The 15,249-nt window shown below is 42.2% G+C and overlaps 1 protein-coding gene across 2 annotated transcripts in view; it reads left to right on the forward strand.

The window, feature by feature from the left end:
* The first annotated feature begins 1,122 nt into the window (after positions 1-1,122).
* The window catches only part of MYLK (myosin light chain kinase), a 176,859-nt gene continuing 162,732 nt past the window's right edge, over positions 1,123-15,249 (forward strand). Inside the window, exon 1 of one of the 2 annotated variants that reach the window (XM_048954167.1) lies at positions 1,123-1,350. In XM_048954167.1, the coding sequence (XP_048810124.1) occupies positions 1,188-1,350 (163 nt within the window). In that variant the 5' untranslated portion in view covers positions 1,123-1,187. The remainder of the gene's footprint in view (positions 1,351-15,249) is intronic. The other variant, XM_048954165.1, reaches the window with a different exon arrangement.

The raw sequence follows: 15,249 nt of genomic DNA on the forward strand, positions 1-15,249 counted from the left end.
TCAGGAGAAAGCAGCATCTTGTGCAGCCTGTTGCTCGTGTTGCAGGACACATACATCCTCTATCACGGCTGAAAAAGTCACCCCAGGATCACACTGAGGTCTCTGTGAATACAAAGCTCCTGTCATTGCAGCTTTGCTGGGGCTTGCTTATCTTGTCCATGTTTCTGCAAAATGTCTGCTGGTTGGTGAAAATGGAGTAGGGAGGAAGAATTAGAACCTGTGGTTTGCTCCGTTGCCCCTAGAGGCATTTCTGAGCCTGGGGAGGAGGCAAGTCCTCTGCAGACAGTGCCTTCCCCTTTCCTTTGCAGTTCGGAACCACACTGATGGTGCCTAGCAACGTTGTAGTGACAGCCCAGAAGAAAGTGAGAAAACAGAAAGGAGAGGCTTTATCCCTGGAACCTGGCTTTTTATATGTCTATCTTTGTGAGTTTGTACAATAAAAAGGCTTTAAGTTTTCCATGCTCCTGATTTTCCAGTCCCTCCTCTTCGAGGTCTCTTGTTACAAACCAGCAGTTCCAAAGCCTTGGAATGGAAGAGGTTTCAGTTTGTTCCCATCTCTCGTTTGTTCTTCTTCCTAGACTACTTTAGTACTTAACGCAATTAATGGTAACGGGTTTATCAAACTAAATCCCCTGGGTCTGGACATCCCAGGGCAGTGCGTCAGCCTGAGTCAGGCCCTGGGATGAGGTGGGGGAGGCAGAGTCTGCAGGGATGGGGCAGTGGGTGATGGGCTGCACAGAACCCTCCACATTCCATCCATACCCATAAGCTCGCACCTGCAGACACGCCTCTTAGGTCCCATTCAGCCCTTCATACGCATCAGAGCAGATCCCCTCCCTACGCGTGCCATACCCTCATCCCTCTACAGCTCCCCACCGGTGCTCTGGGTTTCCCTCCGGCGGGGAAGGGAAGGAGTTAAAGGGAACCACGGAACCGCAGCCGGTATCGCCGCCGGGCACCGCTTCCCCCCCGCGGGCTCCGGATTTCCCCCGGTGGCGGCAGGTGGGGAACGAGGGGAGAGCCGCCGGTGCGGGGCCGCCGGGGGAAGCCTTGGGGGGCGGGGGGTGCCAGGCATCCCGGTGAGAAAGCCGCCCGGGGGTGGAGGAGGCGGGGAAGGAGGAGGAGAACCTGCCGCTCCGGAGGGACGGGGCTGCAGGCAGCCAGCCCAGCGGCGGAGCTGCGGGCACATGCCGGGCTTGGAGAGTCGGAGGCGGGAGTTCCCCGCAGCTCTGTCGGACCCGCTGCCGAGCCGTCCCCTGCGGGAGCATCCGCGAGACTGCGGAGGGGAGAGGCGCTCACCTCTGGCTCCGCTCCCGGAGTGCGCCGAGCCGAGAGCGAGCGGACCGCGGGGTGAGTACTTGGGAGTGCTTGTCATCTCTTACGCGTGACTTGTTGCAGTTTTTTAACGTTGCTCCGTGGGCAGGTAGAAAAGGAGTGCTAAGGACGGGCGTTTCTAGGCGAGGTTGAGAAGGACGGCTCTTGGGTTTGAATTTAGAGCCTTTCAAAGACGAGCGTGGAGCAACGCGCAGCAATTCCTCGGCTGAGCATCCAGGTCTGGTGGCTCAGACCCAATGAGTTGTTGTTTTGAACTTCTGCTGTTCGCAGAGTAGCCGTGCCGTGTCACACAGCTCACTCGGTGTGTCGGCTAAGGGTAAAGGCTGGTTGGCACTGCTGAAACGTAACATGTAAGGATGCGAGAAGGAGACACATGCTTAAAATCATTAACTTTGGGGTGTGGGGGGTGGGAGGTAAAATCACTTCTCTGCACGCTGCCTTCACGCGTTGGAGCAATGGCTTTTGGGGATTGCTTTGCTTTAAAAATAAAGTGAATGCTTTGCCATGTAATCTTCTTTCCTGTCTGTGCACATCTGGACACTGGGCTGGCACTGCTCCCTGCATCTCGGGAGGGAATGACATGGCAGGGGCTGGAAGTCAGGGACAGACAGGCAGAATCCTTCCCTTCCCTTTCAGCTTAAGGACGATTTTTAGCCCTAGCCCAACTTTCTGCAGAGCAAGTCCATGAGGATAATTCCTCAGAGCTGCGAAGCTGAATCTAAAGTGTTTTGAATCCTCAGTTATGCTCTCTACAAAGGGAATGGCTGAAAGGATAAATGCTAATAGCTGAACCACACATCCTACTTCTGAGTGTTTCCAAGTGCTGAGCCCTGTGCAGGACAAGCAAGGAGCTGCACGACACACAGAAGGTGTGTTCCCTGTTAAGACTTTCCAGAATGATGCCCTCAGTCACAGGAGTGCTGGAAATACCATTTCTGTCAGTGAAGCTCTTAGGGAACAAGTCACTCCTCTTGCATTTTAAATCCCAAACAGAGGGACTATCTCCCTCTCCCTTATTTCCTTCACACATCTTTATTTTTTCCTAATGACTTGCACTATTATTTGCCAAATGTGGCATATGTCTTCCTGTGCAACTTCACTTTGCTGAGATGGTCTTGTATCTATGTTCTAAGAGTGCAGTTCAGGAGCCTTCTGTCTGTAAACCAGATTTATATTTACTAATAACTGTCAATTGGCACGAATAGTTCATTTTTGCCTGGCATATATCCATAGCATTTCTGGCTCTTCATGATGCGATTCTTGCGTAGTGACACAGGATGGGAGCTACCTGCACTATAGTTTTGTTATGTAGCTCTCACTGTTTTCATATCTAGATTGCTCTCATCCTTTAGCACTTTGCATTGCAGCCCTCCAGGACAAGTGCTTTAACTTCAGCAGTAATTAGGGTGACTTTGTCACTTGTAGAAGGAGCAGCAGGATCAGCAGCATATACAGTGTGTGATATGTTAATAGTATTTAACCTCAGAGAGACATGAACAGAAAGAAAACGCCTGCTTTAACATCCATCTCATCTAGGACTTGGTATAAATGTGGGAGGCTCACACTAGTTAATATCACTGACCCAATTTTATTGGTCTTGTAGGAAAATCTTAAAAGGTTGCTGCAAAGGAAGTTAGAAATCTGATACTCTGCTGTTGCAAGCATCTCTCTGTAACTTCAATTGCTTTGCTACGTGGTGCAAAGGAGGATGAAGGAAATAAATCAGTGAAGCTCTTTGGGTTTGCTTGTGTAATGCTGAAAGTGAGTCTATTAAGTCTGAAATAAGCAATGATTACATATTGTCTTTGGCTTAAGTCAAATTTCGGAGTGATTTTTTCACTGTTTTTTTTATCTGTTATTCTGTTCTGCCTACCTCCTCCTTTAAGATCCTTAGCGCTTTCTCTGGGCAATGGTCCTATTTTTACAGTCAATCAAAATTGATAGCAATATCCTTATGCAGGCCAAACACACTGTATTAAACTACAAACCAACAGTTACAAATTACTTTCAGAACCCTCCTAAAACAAAATGCAGTTGTAAATAGAGTTTTAGAGCAGCTCCAAATGCTGTGCCTTGAAGCTGTGGATGTCTAAATCTGGAAAGTCTATTCGGGAGCTCTCACTGGGACAGCCATGGAGGGACGTGGCTGAAGTTTCTGGTTAGACTTCTGGAGAACTGAGAGCCACAGTCTGTGGTTGTTGGACTCCTCTGTTGGAAGGCTGGGTTCAGACCTGAACATAGTCTGGAAGAGATCTTGGACCATTTCATCCCGATTTGGCAAAAAGTCTCATCTCTTTCATAAAAGCATGCCAAATTCACACTAAAACATGCTAGAGTCATTTGATTTTGCCCTGCTTAGCGTTTTACTCAATAGTTTCCCATAACTGGACTCCATAGGTATGAGTTAGGAGGTTGTTAACAAAGGTAATAATTCTTCTATGGCTGGTTAATATCCTCTGCTGTCTTTGCAGCTATATTATCCATTTCTAACCTGAAAGCAGGCTGTTGTTTCTCTGATTGTTTCAGCAAGGTATTGCTACACCTGCTGCAGCAGACACTGCTTCTTATTTTTTATTTATTTACAATCCATTTCACTACAGTGGCATCCAGTGTTGCAGACAGGATCTTAGCAAGCACTGCACAGCTGCCTTAATCCCGCTCACTGATGGCCACATGTACATTAGGATTACATGTGCTTTTCAGACTTTAGCAGTGCATGACAGAAAAGGGATATGATTATGGTGCTTTATAGTGTTGAAGAGGATTTGTTGGTGAAAGCAGATAGATCCAGGCAAGACACATTCTAGACTTTTTTGTTTAAAGCTGTCCTCTAATAAATATCTGTATTGTCTGTGATGACAGTATGGATTTTGATAAAGTCTGACTCTTTGCTGAGCAGTTGTAATGGGTCTGTTGAATGCGCTACAGCAAGGTCTTTCCTCTACTAATGTCCACATTAAGCTTCTCTTCAAACAGAAGAGTGTTCTAATTGCCAAGCTAACATGTCATTTGACTCTGTGAACAAGCTACTGAACACTGACTTATGAATGGAAACTTGAAAGGATCACTTGCAACCTGCTACATGAAAGAAATACCAAAATGAGATGAAAATGCCCCTGAATCTCTGTGGTTGTTAAAGGACTGGGAACAGAAAGCTGATTAGAATGCCACTTTAATTTTCCTGGGAGTTAACTAATTTCATAAATGTTTTTTTTCCTCCTAAGTTTCAGCAGCTGCTCCCTATATAAAAGCTAGAAATAGTTCTTCTTCAGTAGGAATGAAAGGAGAATTGAGCTCTATACAAATGAGGAGATTAGAGCTCCATGAGGCATATACCCCTTTAATGCTGCTTGAAACTAAACACACTAGAATAATCTTAACGCTTGCCTCTGGTGAGCAGAAATTCTAAGAAAAAAAAATTTCCTTTAGTGACTTATTAACAAAGGCTTTTCAGGTTTACTGGGATTTATCATGTGAGCCTAATCTACCTTTTGTTCATCCAGTTGGCAGGCTTTAAAATTTAAAAGGGTCTGCAGAAACTCCTCCCCCAAACTCCGTATTTAATTAAAGAGGTTCTGTGCATTATTTACCTTCAAGTCTTCTATTTATGTGGGAACAATGAGTTGAGGTTAATATATTGTAAAATATTTGTGAATGCTGCATTATAAGCAGAGACAGGGAAAAGAAATAGAAACTTTGGCTCTAACTTTGTTTGCAAGTTTGCTTTGACATACAGGGATTCATTTGGAATGTCTGAAAATAAGGCCACTCCTACATAAACACTAAAAATAAATACAGGTGTCAACTCCACAACATATTTCCCTTCTTCTGTAGGTGATTAGTGAGCCTGGATGCAGGTTGTTCTTTATTTGCTGCTATGGGAGCTCTCCAGAGTCATGGATGTGCAGATTAGGCTTTGAACATACTGGTATTTTATATATTTTTCTTGGGTAACTCAGCAAGGACTGTTAGCTGTAGTTCTCTCACGATTTCTTCAGTTCCTCCTCCTCCCCCACTCCATTCACTGCTGTAGCTGTGAGCATCGAGTTGCAGATAAAACGACTTCTGAGAGAGCAACGGGATGCAGCTCTTGCCAAAGGCAATTAAGTGCTTAGGATTACAGTGTGCTTTACAAAGTGTGTTCTTGCTGAATCCCTTTCCTCTTCTGCTTGCTGGTACAAAGCAGTTTCTTGGCACTTATCTTTGTTATAATGAGTTGAGCATTGCTGAATTTCATTACAGTGTGTCAGCTCTCTCAATCAACCCAGCGAGCTTCAGTGTCTTGTTCCGAGGACTGTCATGCCGGTGATTCTTTGCTGAGAGTCAGCTTGACCTCATCACCTCTGCTGTAATTGGATTAAACTTACTCACTTGCCAAAAACACGTCCAGCTTATGGCATATTTATTCTTTAGCCTGAAGTACTGTTTGTATGGACAACATTTCTCATGCTAAAGGCATGAGATTTTAGGGCCAGTGTGATGCAGCCGATGTGCCACAGGATTCAGAATCCTCACAGAGGAAGATTCTCAGTTATTTGCTTCACCTAGGAAGGATTTAAACAGTAGAAGATACAGCCCATGGGAGAAAGAAGAGAAGCTGAAATGCTGAGATAGCACGGGTGGCCTGAAGTCATGGCCTCCTGGTTGAGGGAAGCATATGATACTGCACGCCATTTCAGCACATCCACTGCTATTAATTTATAACTGTAGCACAATATATCAAGATTGTCACTCTGTATTGTCCTTATACTGCTCTCTGTGGTGTTTTCAGCTGTCTTGCAAGTTGCAGAAAAGCAGTATGATATCTGATATTTGAAGAGAAGGATGTGATCAGAATGATACCAAAACTGTGTAGTGGAGGTCAGTCTGACCATGAGACCTGTAGCTTCATCCCCAAGGATGTACTGTCTTCAGTGTAACCCAGCTTCCAGTGGGAAAACAGGCAAGTAACAAAAATTACTATCCTCATCATAGACCTCCCCAAAATATTAAGGGATGAGTCTGTAATGAGGGAACCAAGGACTGAGCAAGTTGCAAATGCTCTCACAAATAGGATCAGGATTTGTGTGTCTGGCAAGAGGCATATGTTGGTTCTTGGTCTGACCTAGTCCCTTTCTTAAATATCCCAAACAGTGAAAGGATCCCCATTTTGTGTTTGCTGTTGTTATCTGCCCAACAGTATTGCAAGTTTTCTGTTTCAATAATTAGCTTTCTCATTTGATCGAGAAGTTGCATTTTATTTCAAGGTGACGCTGCTCTCTTCAGTGCTATGAATTGGTGATGCAAAACATTAACAGATAGATAAACAGCATGGGACAGGGATATGAGGTTTCCCATTTCTAAGAAGTGACAGCCACAGTTTCATTAACTGCATTACTACATAAATGTGCAGCACAAAACATAACAGGATGCTCACTTCAATAACACACTATAAAAGGAATGCAGTTGTGCAATCATGTTTTCTGCACTGTTTGCTCTTGTGAAGTTGGTCTTTTTGTAATTAAAAAAGTATGTAATTCTGTGAATTCCTTGCAATGATGTAAGTGGTTTGTTAAATACTGGAGTAAAGGTGTTTTTTCTTTTATGTCATGTATTTGGAATTAATGTAATATTAAAAAAGAAAAATCACTGACCACCTCATGTGGTATGTTCCTGAAGTAATCACAAAGTGCAGGTCAGGGACGCACTGTCTGTATGGCCTTACACTACTGTCTGTGTCAAAAAGACAGAACAGGAGCGATTGGCAGACTGTTTAAAACATACAGGAGAGAGAAATTTGAAGGAGTGAAGAAAAAAAAAAAAAAAAGAAAAGCTTGCTTTACTTACATTATCTCCTCTGCATCCTTTTTAAGGTCATAAGCTTCCTGTTCCTCTTGTAGAAGACCAGGAATATATTATATAAATAATTCAATAATTCTCTTCTAAACACGTTGCTAGGTCTCCATATCACTAATTCAAATCCAGCCAGCTCTGGGGGGTGAGAAACCCTTTCTTTCTGTTTTGCACAGTCTAAGTTTAGTTGTGGGTTACATCACTAGGATCTGCTTGTGTACATGCTGCCTTCCTTGAAGCATTGCTGTTCTGGATGCAGTGGCTCTGGGGGTGTATCTCCTGCAGGGCCTGTGTGACCATAGCCAAAGGAGCCCTGGCTTTGAAATGTAGCAGCTGGTGAAGGGGTGTCTCACCCCCAGCCGCAGTGTGGTGCAATCCCTCTGACCTCAATAGAGCTGCAGTATTCACAGTTTTCAGTAAGGTGGGGGTGAGACTGGGCCTATCTTCTTTTAACCGGTCTATTTAGCAGCTCTTTTCCATATGCAGTCTCCATGCCAGTGACAGGAGCTTCCTGGAACTGACAAGAGACACAAAAGGCTCCCTTCTATAAATCACTGGACCTTAAGGATATTGAAAGGAAGTTACAACAAGCCTCATAATAAACCATTGTCAGGCTCTCTCTGAGGATGCCTGCGGTGGTATCACACCTCTGAGAGTTTCAGAGGGGGTGTGATGACCCCACATGGTGGAAAATAGAAAAGTAATGGTTTGGGTGGCTGTGAGGAATGTTGTGGCATTACTTGAAGCCAGCTGGAGGCAGTTGCTGCTGACTGAACTCATATCATTAAGAGGCAAGCAAACAGCCAAGCACGCATCAGGCAGTTTTCAGGAAGAGATCCTGTCTTGTGTGTCTGTGCATGCCTGGGTGCATCTTTCTCACAGACAGGGGAGTGGTGAAAGATGCTTTGTTTCTTCTTCATTTCCCTTTCTTCTTCCTACTCATTTGCCTCCTCCTCTTCAGTGCAGAAATGTTTCATGTTGCTGTGAAAATATCTGCCCTCATGAGCAAATCAAACACATTTGAATGGAGGAGGGCTGCTGGTTTTTGATGTCCAACCGCTGCTGTTCCCAAGGGAGCCACAGGATTTGTGTTCTGCCATTCCCTCAGCACTGGTCAGGGATGTGCATGAACAGTGTTGCTTTCTTAATGGAGAATTATTTGCAAGCCACCTCCGGATTGCCAGAAAAAAAAAAAAAAAAAAAAAAAAAAAAAAAAGGCTTGAAGCAGGAAATTATACATTTTATTTGTTATTATTTGCCCATCAATACAGTATGAAGCACTGCGGAGAGCTGGAGACTCCATGCCCTCTGTGAGTGAACGCTGCCTGACAACCCTTGCACTGGCAGCCATTTTGGCGCCACAGCTGTGCTCTGGCGTGGCTTTTCCTCACAGACCCACTGGCACCAGAGCCCGCCAGAACCATCCAGAAGCGGCTTGGAGCAGCCATGGCCTCTGCCCTGCCACATGCCTGGTAAGGGCTGTGTGTGAGAGAGGCAAATAAAAGGTGTCCATGAGTGTCCACTGAGGGCAACCCCATGAGCTGAGGGGCAGGTGAGGAGGCATGAGCTGGTCTGGCCCTGCTGACGTGGCTGGCCTGGGCTGGGTGCAGAAGAAGACGCCATTTTGCCTCTGCTTCAACCTGTTGGAGTTTTGTTGCAACTGATGGGGAGTTTTGCTCAAGTCATGAGCTGAAATCAACCTGGGCTACTCACTGATAAATTAATACTTGAATTCTAACTTAGTTGAAGCATTGTTCCTTCATTTTACCTCGTCTTTTGCCAGTATCTAGTTCATCGCAGGTGATCAGTAAGCCATCCAGTCCTCTCAGGCTGTTTAGCTCTTATCTTCAATTCAGGAGTTATATTCCTTCTCCAAGGCATTTCTGATCGATAGCTGGGGATTCTGAAGTATGGAGAACAAATTGGCAGTCCTGGTTATCCTGAGCAGAAGTGGGAGCTCATTTCCTCGCTGAACAACTCTGACTTCCAGAAAATGAGGCTGTACATGTTAACAACTCATGTTGTGTCTCCACAGCAAGGACAGAAAGCCAGGAATGTTCAAGTCATTAACCAGGTAAAATAACATGGACCCTTCACCTTTTCCTATGTGGGATCTTGACCTTAGACTTAATGCAGTATCCTCTAACTGCATTATCTTCATCACTTTATCCTTTGTGCTTTGTCTGAAATGGCAGAAGAAAACATAAATATATAAATAAGTGTTAGTAATTGACATTATGATGTACTCTCTAGGAACATTTTTCTGCTCTTTCTCAAAACAGCATTCCTCGGATTTATTTATATACGTATTTTTGCCTAATTAACTCTATATAACTTGCTTGAAAACTCAGATAACTTGCTTTGAAATTGGTGTGATTGTTCATCAGTGTGTGGGCTCTCTGCAGAATCCTGTGTGTATGGGAGGTACCATATTAGAGATGGATGGTGTAGAGAACTGTAGCGACTCTACACTGTAGTAATCCTACTTCTTGCCAAATTATAGTGGAGAAAAATGCTGATGGTGGTTCGTGTCCCTTCATGCTTGTTATCTGTTTTGTGGTGAATGCATTCTCTATGCAGCTTTCCAGTGTTTGTTCCTTTCTAGCTGGTTTTATTACAAGCATAAGGTTTTGAGACAGAATGTATCAAGACCAGACACAAGAGGTATCTTTGTTAAACCTTCCTAATATTTGACCAGTGTAGTACACAGAGATTTTTTTCCCCTGAGGATCAAACAAAAATATTTTCTTTTAAAACTGTATGAGTTAAAGATAATGAGGAAATGCACTGAACCTAAAAACAAAGACTTTATTGTCTTGAAGACAAGCTTGCTGTAATTGCACTTCTTGTGAGGTTTTTCTTCCCTCTGTCCTTGTGTTTCACTTACCAGACAGGAAATACAGCTTTACTGATTAAATTTTTTTATGAGGCATAAATAGCTTACTGCCTTCAAAGATGGTATTCGTTTCAGGATGAATCTAAAAAGAAAGTGTTTGTGGTTAATTAAAAATTAAATTAAGATGTTTTACCTGGGTAAGTACAACTTTTTGTGGATGTCTGTACTGTGTGTATAGATATAAAAGGTGCTTTTGTGCAAAGGGCATTTAAATAAATGCTGTGGCACTTCAAGCCCAATTTGTTTTATTTCCCATTCTTTGTGATTCTTGTCTGTTCCTGCCCTGCTATTTGCCATGAGAAGTAATGTATATGCCTGTTTTCTATCTACTTGCTGCTTTGCTAGGATTATAATACAGATAAAATAATAAAATGGATTCAGAAGCTGCATAGTCTGGGTTGCACCACTCATACATATACACACACACGTGTATATATATACATACATACAGCATTTTTAATGGATAATTATCATCACATTCAAAGAGATAGGGATCAATGTGTTGGAAGAGAGCAGATATCTGACATTATACTTCTGTGTTAAGCCATGCAATATGGTTCTCACAGTGGCTAGAGGCCAAATTCTGAAGCCCCGGTGAAAACTGACCATTGCTCATCCTCAGGATGAGGTGCTGCAAGGGAGCAATGTTGAGTCTACCCAAAAGATGAATAACATTAAAACTGACTCAGAGTTTCAGTTAGCCCAGCATTGTGCCTGAGAAGTTAGTTGGAGATTCTTAAAACAGCTACTTCTTAAATTCAACTTTCCTCTCTAACTCCTCAGCTCCTACAGTTCTTGTGTTAAGAATACTGGAGCTTATGCACTCATTTAATCCTTTAACTATCCATTTATGGTCCTGTTGTCCAGGAGCATGTTTAATCCCTTTTGAAACATATGGACATCCATTGCCTTCACAGGTTCCTGTGAAAATAAGTTCCAGAAGTATGTAACCTACTGTGTTAACAAGTATTTTCTATCTAAATGGGTTTACTTCAATCTTCAGTAAGTACAGCCTCATTTTAGTGTTGTGAGATTTGGCAAATTACTCTTCTGCTTTCAGCAGTTCATGTGTTTGTTTTTATGCCTAGTCATATCCACCCTCAGTTTACTCCTCCTCCGAAGTGAAGATTACTGGCCTTTTTAGTGTCTTTGTGTAAAGTGTTATCTACATTCCCACTGCTCACCTTTTCCAGTTCTCCTCCAATACCACAGTGTCTTTCTTTGTATGTGGAGAGCAGGTGAGTACTTAAGATGTGAGAGCTCTTGGATTGTGTATAATGGCGTAAAGATGCTATCCACCTTGCTCTCTGCCCTTCTGATGCCCTATGCTTTAGCTTTTTTTTTTTCTTACTTCTGATGAACACTAAGCCAATGACTTTAGAGAACAGCAAGAGGTGTCTACAGCTTCTGAGCAGGAGCAGTCAAAGCTGATACTGTTTAGATGAGTTATCAGAAACTTATCTACACTAAAGCCTACCTGCAAACTTTTTGCCCAGTCAGTTAGTTTTGAACATTGATAAAGATGCTGAATAACACCAGCCCCTGCACTGATCTCAGAGTTTCCACTGCTGATTCCTCTGTGAAGTCTGTTAAGTTCTATTCTTTGTTTTCTTATTCTTTCTAAAGTGTTCACCTTTCCTATGAATGAGGTTGGATTCAACAGCATGTACTTCCCAGGATTCATTCTGCTGGGCTTCCTGTACTTGAGAGTTACACAGGCAGGACCCTGAGTCCTCCAGCACACAGGCACTCAGTGATGCTGTCTTGCTCACCTTGGCTAGTGGTTCTGCAAGTTCACATTGGAGTTTTTTCAGAACATGTGAGAATGTTGTTCTCTCTTGGTGACTTATTAACATCTAAGTTCCTTGTTTGTTCTAGCATTTCCTGAATTTATTTCAGATTGACTTATCTCCTCAGCCTGACTTTCTATAAAGAGTGTAGTGGCTATGGAAATATCCCCAAAGGTTTCAGTTGTGAAAACTGAACTGAAGAAGTCACTGTGATTCTCCACTACAGTCCCACCTGCCCTTGTACACATTTATTATCTTGAGGTTCCACCAGCTTCCTAGCCAGTTTCCTAATGCTGATGTATTTAAAAATCTGTTTACAAAAACTGTGATCTTCATTTCTTTTTTTTTTCTTAGCCACCTTAATTTCCTGCTTACATTAGACTTGCCATGTTTGATGGTCTTCCCTGGTTTTTACGGAAGTGATCCATTTTCCAAGAGATGACCCTTTCCCTGCAGTGCTGTCATAACTCTCCCTGAAGCTTCTTTTTAGACTGCTCCTTTTTAGTAATTTTTTTTCTTGATTGCTACATTATTGCTTAGTTCAATTTCTTAAAGTAGATTACCTTACTGCTAGTCTGGTGAGCAGCACCATTCACTGTATGCCCTAGCAGGTGATCTTTACAGCTTCCTGTGCTTCAGATTGTTTCAGATCCTCAGAAGTGTCTTTTCCACTGGAAGACTGTTTATGCTTCTAAAATATTGACTGATACTGCATTACCAATCAAATGGGCAAAGAATGAGGATTTCTGTAAGTTCTTGTGATGGTAATAGATGACAGCTATTAGCACTGTAACACTGTGGAAGTAATGTATTAAACTTGAGAGGCACGGAGAAGTTTTGGGAACCAATGAAACTACATATTTCCTTTTGCATATACACAGTGATGATTAAGTCTTCATATTTATACACATTTTGGCCCAGGTTTTCATAAAATTCAAAACTCCTGCTCTTACAACATCCAGGAAGAGGGTAACCTTGTTCTGTAAATTTTTCAGACAGAGAAAAAATGTGAAGGAGGATATTCTGAGTTTATATGAGAGGATTCTGTTGACGCTTTTACAAGAGCTGAAGTGTGTTTATATTAACTTCTGTGCAGTTACTGGAAGATCATCCTTCTTCCACAAAGCATGTGCATGCATTTCAAGGAGCCATACAGAAAAAAGTTTATTCTCTACAGATGCACTTTGAAGAGCTACTCTCACTGGTGCATTCCAGCATTGCAAGATGTGCAAACAAATTATTGTTGATTAATACTGCTTAGCAAGTTATAGCTAATATTAACCCATAGCACTTAGGCAGATGAATAGTCTAGTACTGCATTCTCTTTGCACTGGGTGCGTTTTTTTCTGGACCATGTCCAGTCCTGTGCTATTTCAGTCACTTTGTATTCTATAAATAGTCTCACCTAAATCTGCAGAGCTTGTCTGTTTGAGTCTTTACTTAACCCATGTGTGCTGGACCAATTTTCCTTCAAATCTAGCTGTATGTCTCTGCTGAAGGCCTTGGATTGAAGCCTACTCCATGCCTACCTGTGCCAGAATGTTTCTGAAAACGTGCGTGCTGTCCCTGTGTGAGCCTTGGGCACTGATGTGTTGAGATGACTGCTGATGAGTTGCAGGAGTTTCACATCACGTGAGCAACTAAATAATAAAGAAGAGTTGTGTACTTTAGAAGTTACTGGGGGGAAAAAAAGAAAAGAAATTATCCAGAGCAGTTTCTTCATTAAAGCTGACTGGAATCACATCTGTGGCGAAAACCTGCATTGTTTCACTGAAATATGTGCAAGGGAAATGACGTTAAGTGAAACAGTTGTTTATCATAAGGAGGAACTGGATTTCATGACATAGAAGACTTCTTGCAGTTCTGTGTCTGGTGAAGCCACTCTCGTGAATGATGTCTCATCAAATGAAAGTTCAGTGTAACCACTGGCTTCTGTGGAGTTTTTTGCTTATGCATTTCTTCTTAGTACTAGGCTTCAGAAGGATTTTGCTTGTTATTTAGACAGCACCTTTTATTTTATAATAAGACTGGTGTGTTTATATAGCTAACTTGGCCAAACTTTGCTACTCTGATATTTAGGCTGTTTTCCACAACAAATTCATTTACATTTTTTCTATCTGTGAGCTACCTTCCTTTATGCGGATTATTTACAGGATTTCTACTAGAATGTTTTTCCAATGCTATGGTCAAATACATAGTTCTTGTCACTTTCATCACTAGATTTCAAAACACTTTACAGAGAAGTAAAGATGAAAGAGCTCAAAAGGATTTTTTTAAGACCTGAAAACAAAGGTAAGCAAGGGGAATCTTTCAAGTCTCTGGCTGAATCCAAAGTCTTTTACTCTAGGTAAAACTGAGTTAGGAGTTTGTTGTATAAATGTACCTCAGTGAGACGTACACCTGTGAGAGGCATTATGTTTAATAGGCTTAGACTAAATTTACCTTAATGTGCTGAGGGGGTGGGACAAGCAGACACATTAATTTTAAATGCTAGCCTGCACACATGAATGTTCAACTCTTAACAAAATCTGAGGTTCTTACCTTTAAAATGTATGCTTCATACACAGAATTTCTGCAACTAGTATATTGTAATGTGGAATATACTTTTCAGTCAGTTTTGAGCTTAGCTCTCTGTGAATCTCTAAATTTTGCCCTGGGCTTGCAATAATATTAATTCTGTCAGGTGAATTGGATTAGTTAGCGTAAAAAGTGATAAAAATTTAGGTTTTTTTTTTTTTTCACAAGAAAAAAATTCAATTCAATTCAAACACATTCAATGTAAAAATGATTTTCAGAGTTAAAACTCTGACTCCTTATTATCTATAGCTCTTCCACCTCACTTGCAGAGCAGGAAGACATTAGGAGCTCGCACACTGAGCATGAAGCTATTACTAGTTACCATTTGAGTTTTGTACCTTGAAAAATAGATAAGATTTTTAAATTACTCTTGAAACCCTTTACATGGGCTCCCTGTTCCCCAGAGGGGGAGGAAAGGAGCTTGCTAGGAAAATACAAAGCTTTAGTGAACTGTTTGACAAATATTGTATCTCAACTTCGGAAAACAAAACCAGACTTAAGGTTCAGTGTCAGGACGCGATGCAGTTATTTGAACACTTCTGGATAACTTCATTTCACAGCAGGGACTGCTGTTCCCTTTTGCATTCTACAGTTACGTAGTACAGAGATTAACTCTGAGTTGTGTTACACAGCTAGCTGCTGTGCAAACACTGAGGAAGACGTTGTCATTACTCCCCAAAACTTTGACCAAGATAATGAACAGCTTCCTTCCAGTGTGGTGACTTTTTCTCTTTTAAATTTTTTAGTGTAGAAACGTACTGAGCTGATACAAATTGCATCTTCGTTATCTCTTTGCTTCCCTGCTCTGACTCCTTGCTT

Source organism: Lagopus muta, chromosome 8, assembly GCF_023343835.1.
Source record: "Lagopus muta isolate bLagMut1 chromosome 8, bLagMut1 primary, whole genome shotgun sequence".
NCBI lineage: Eukaryota > Metazoa > Chordata > Aves > Galliformes > Phasianidae > Lagopus > Lagopus muta.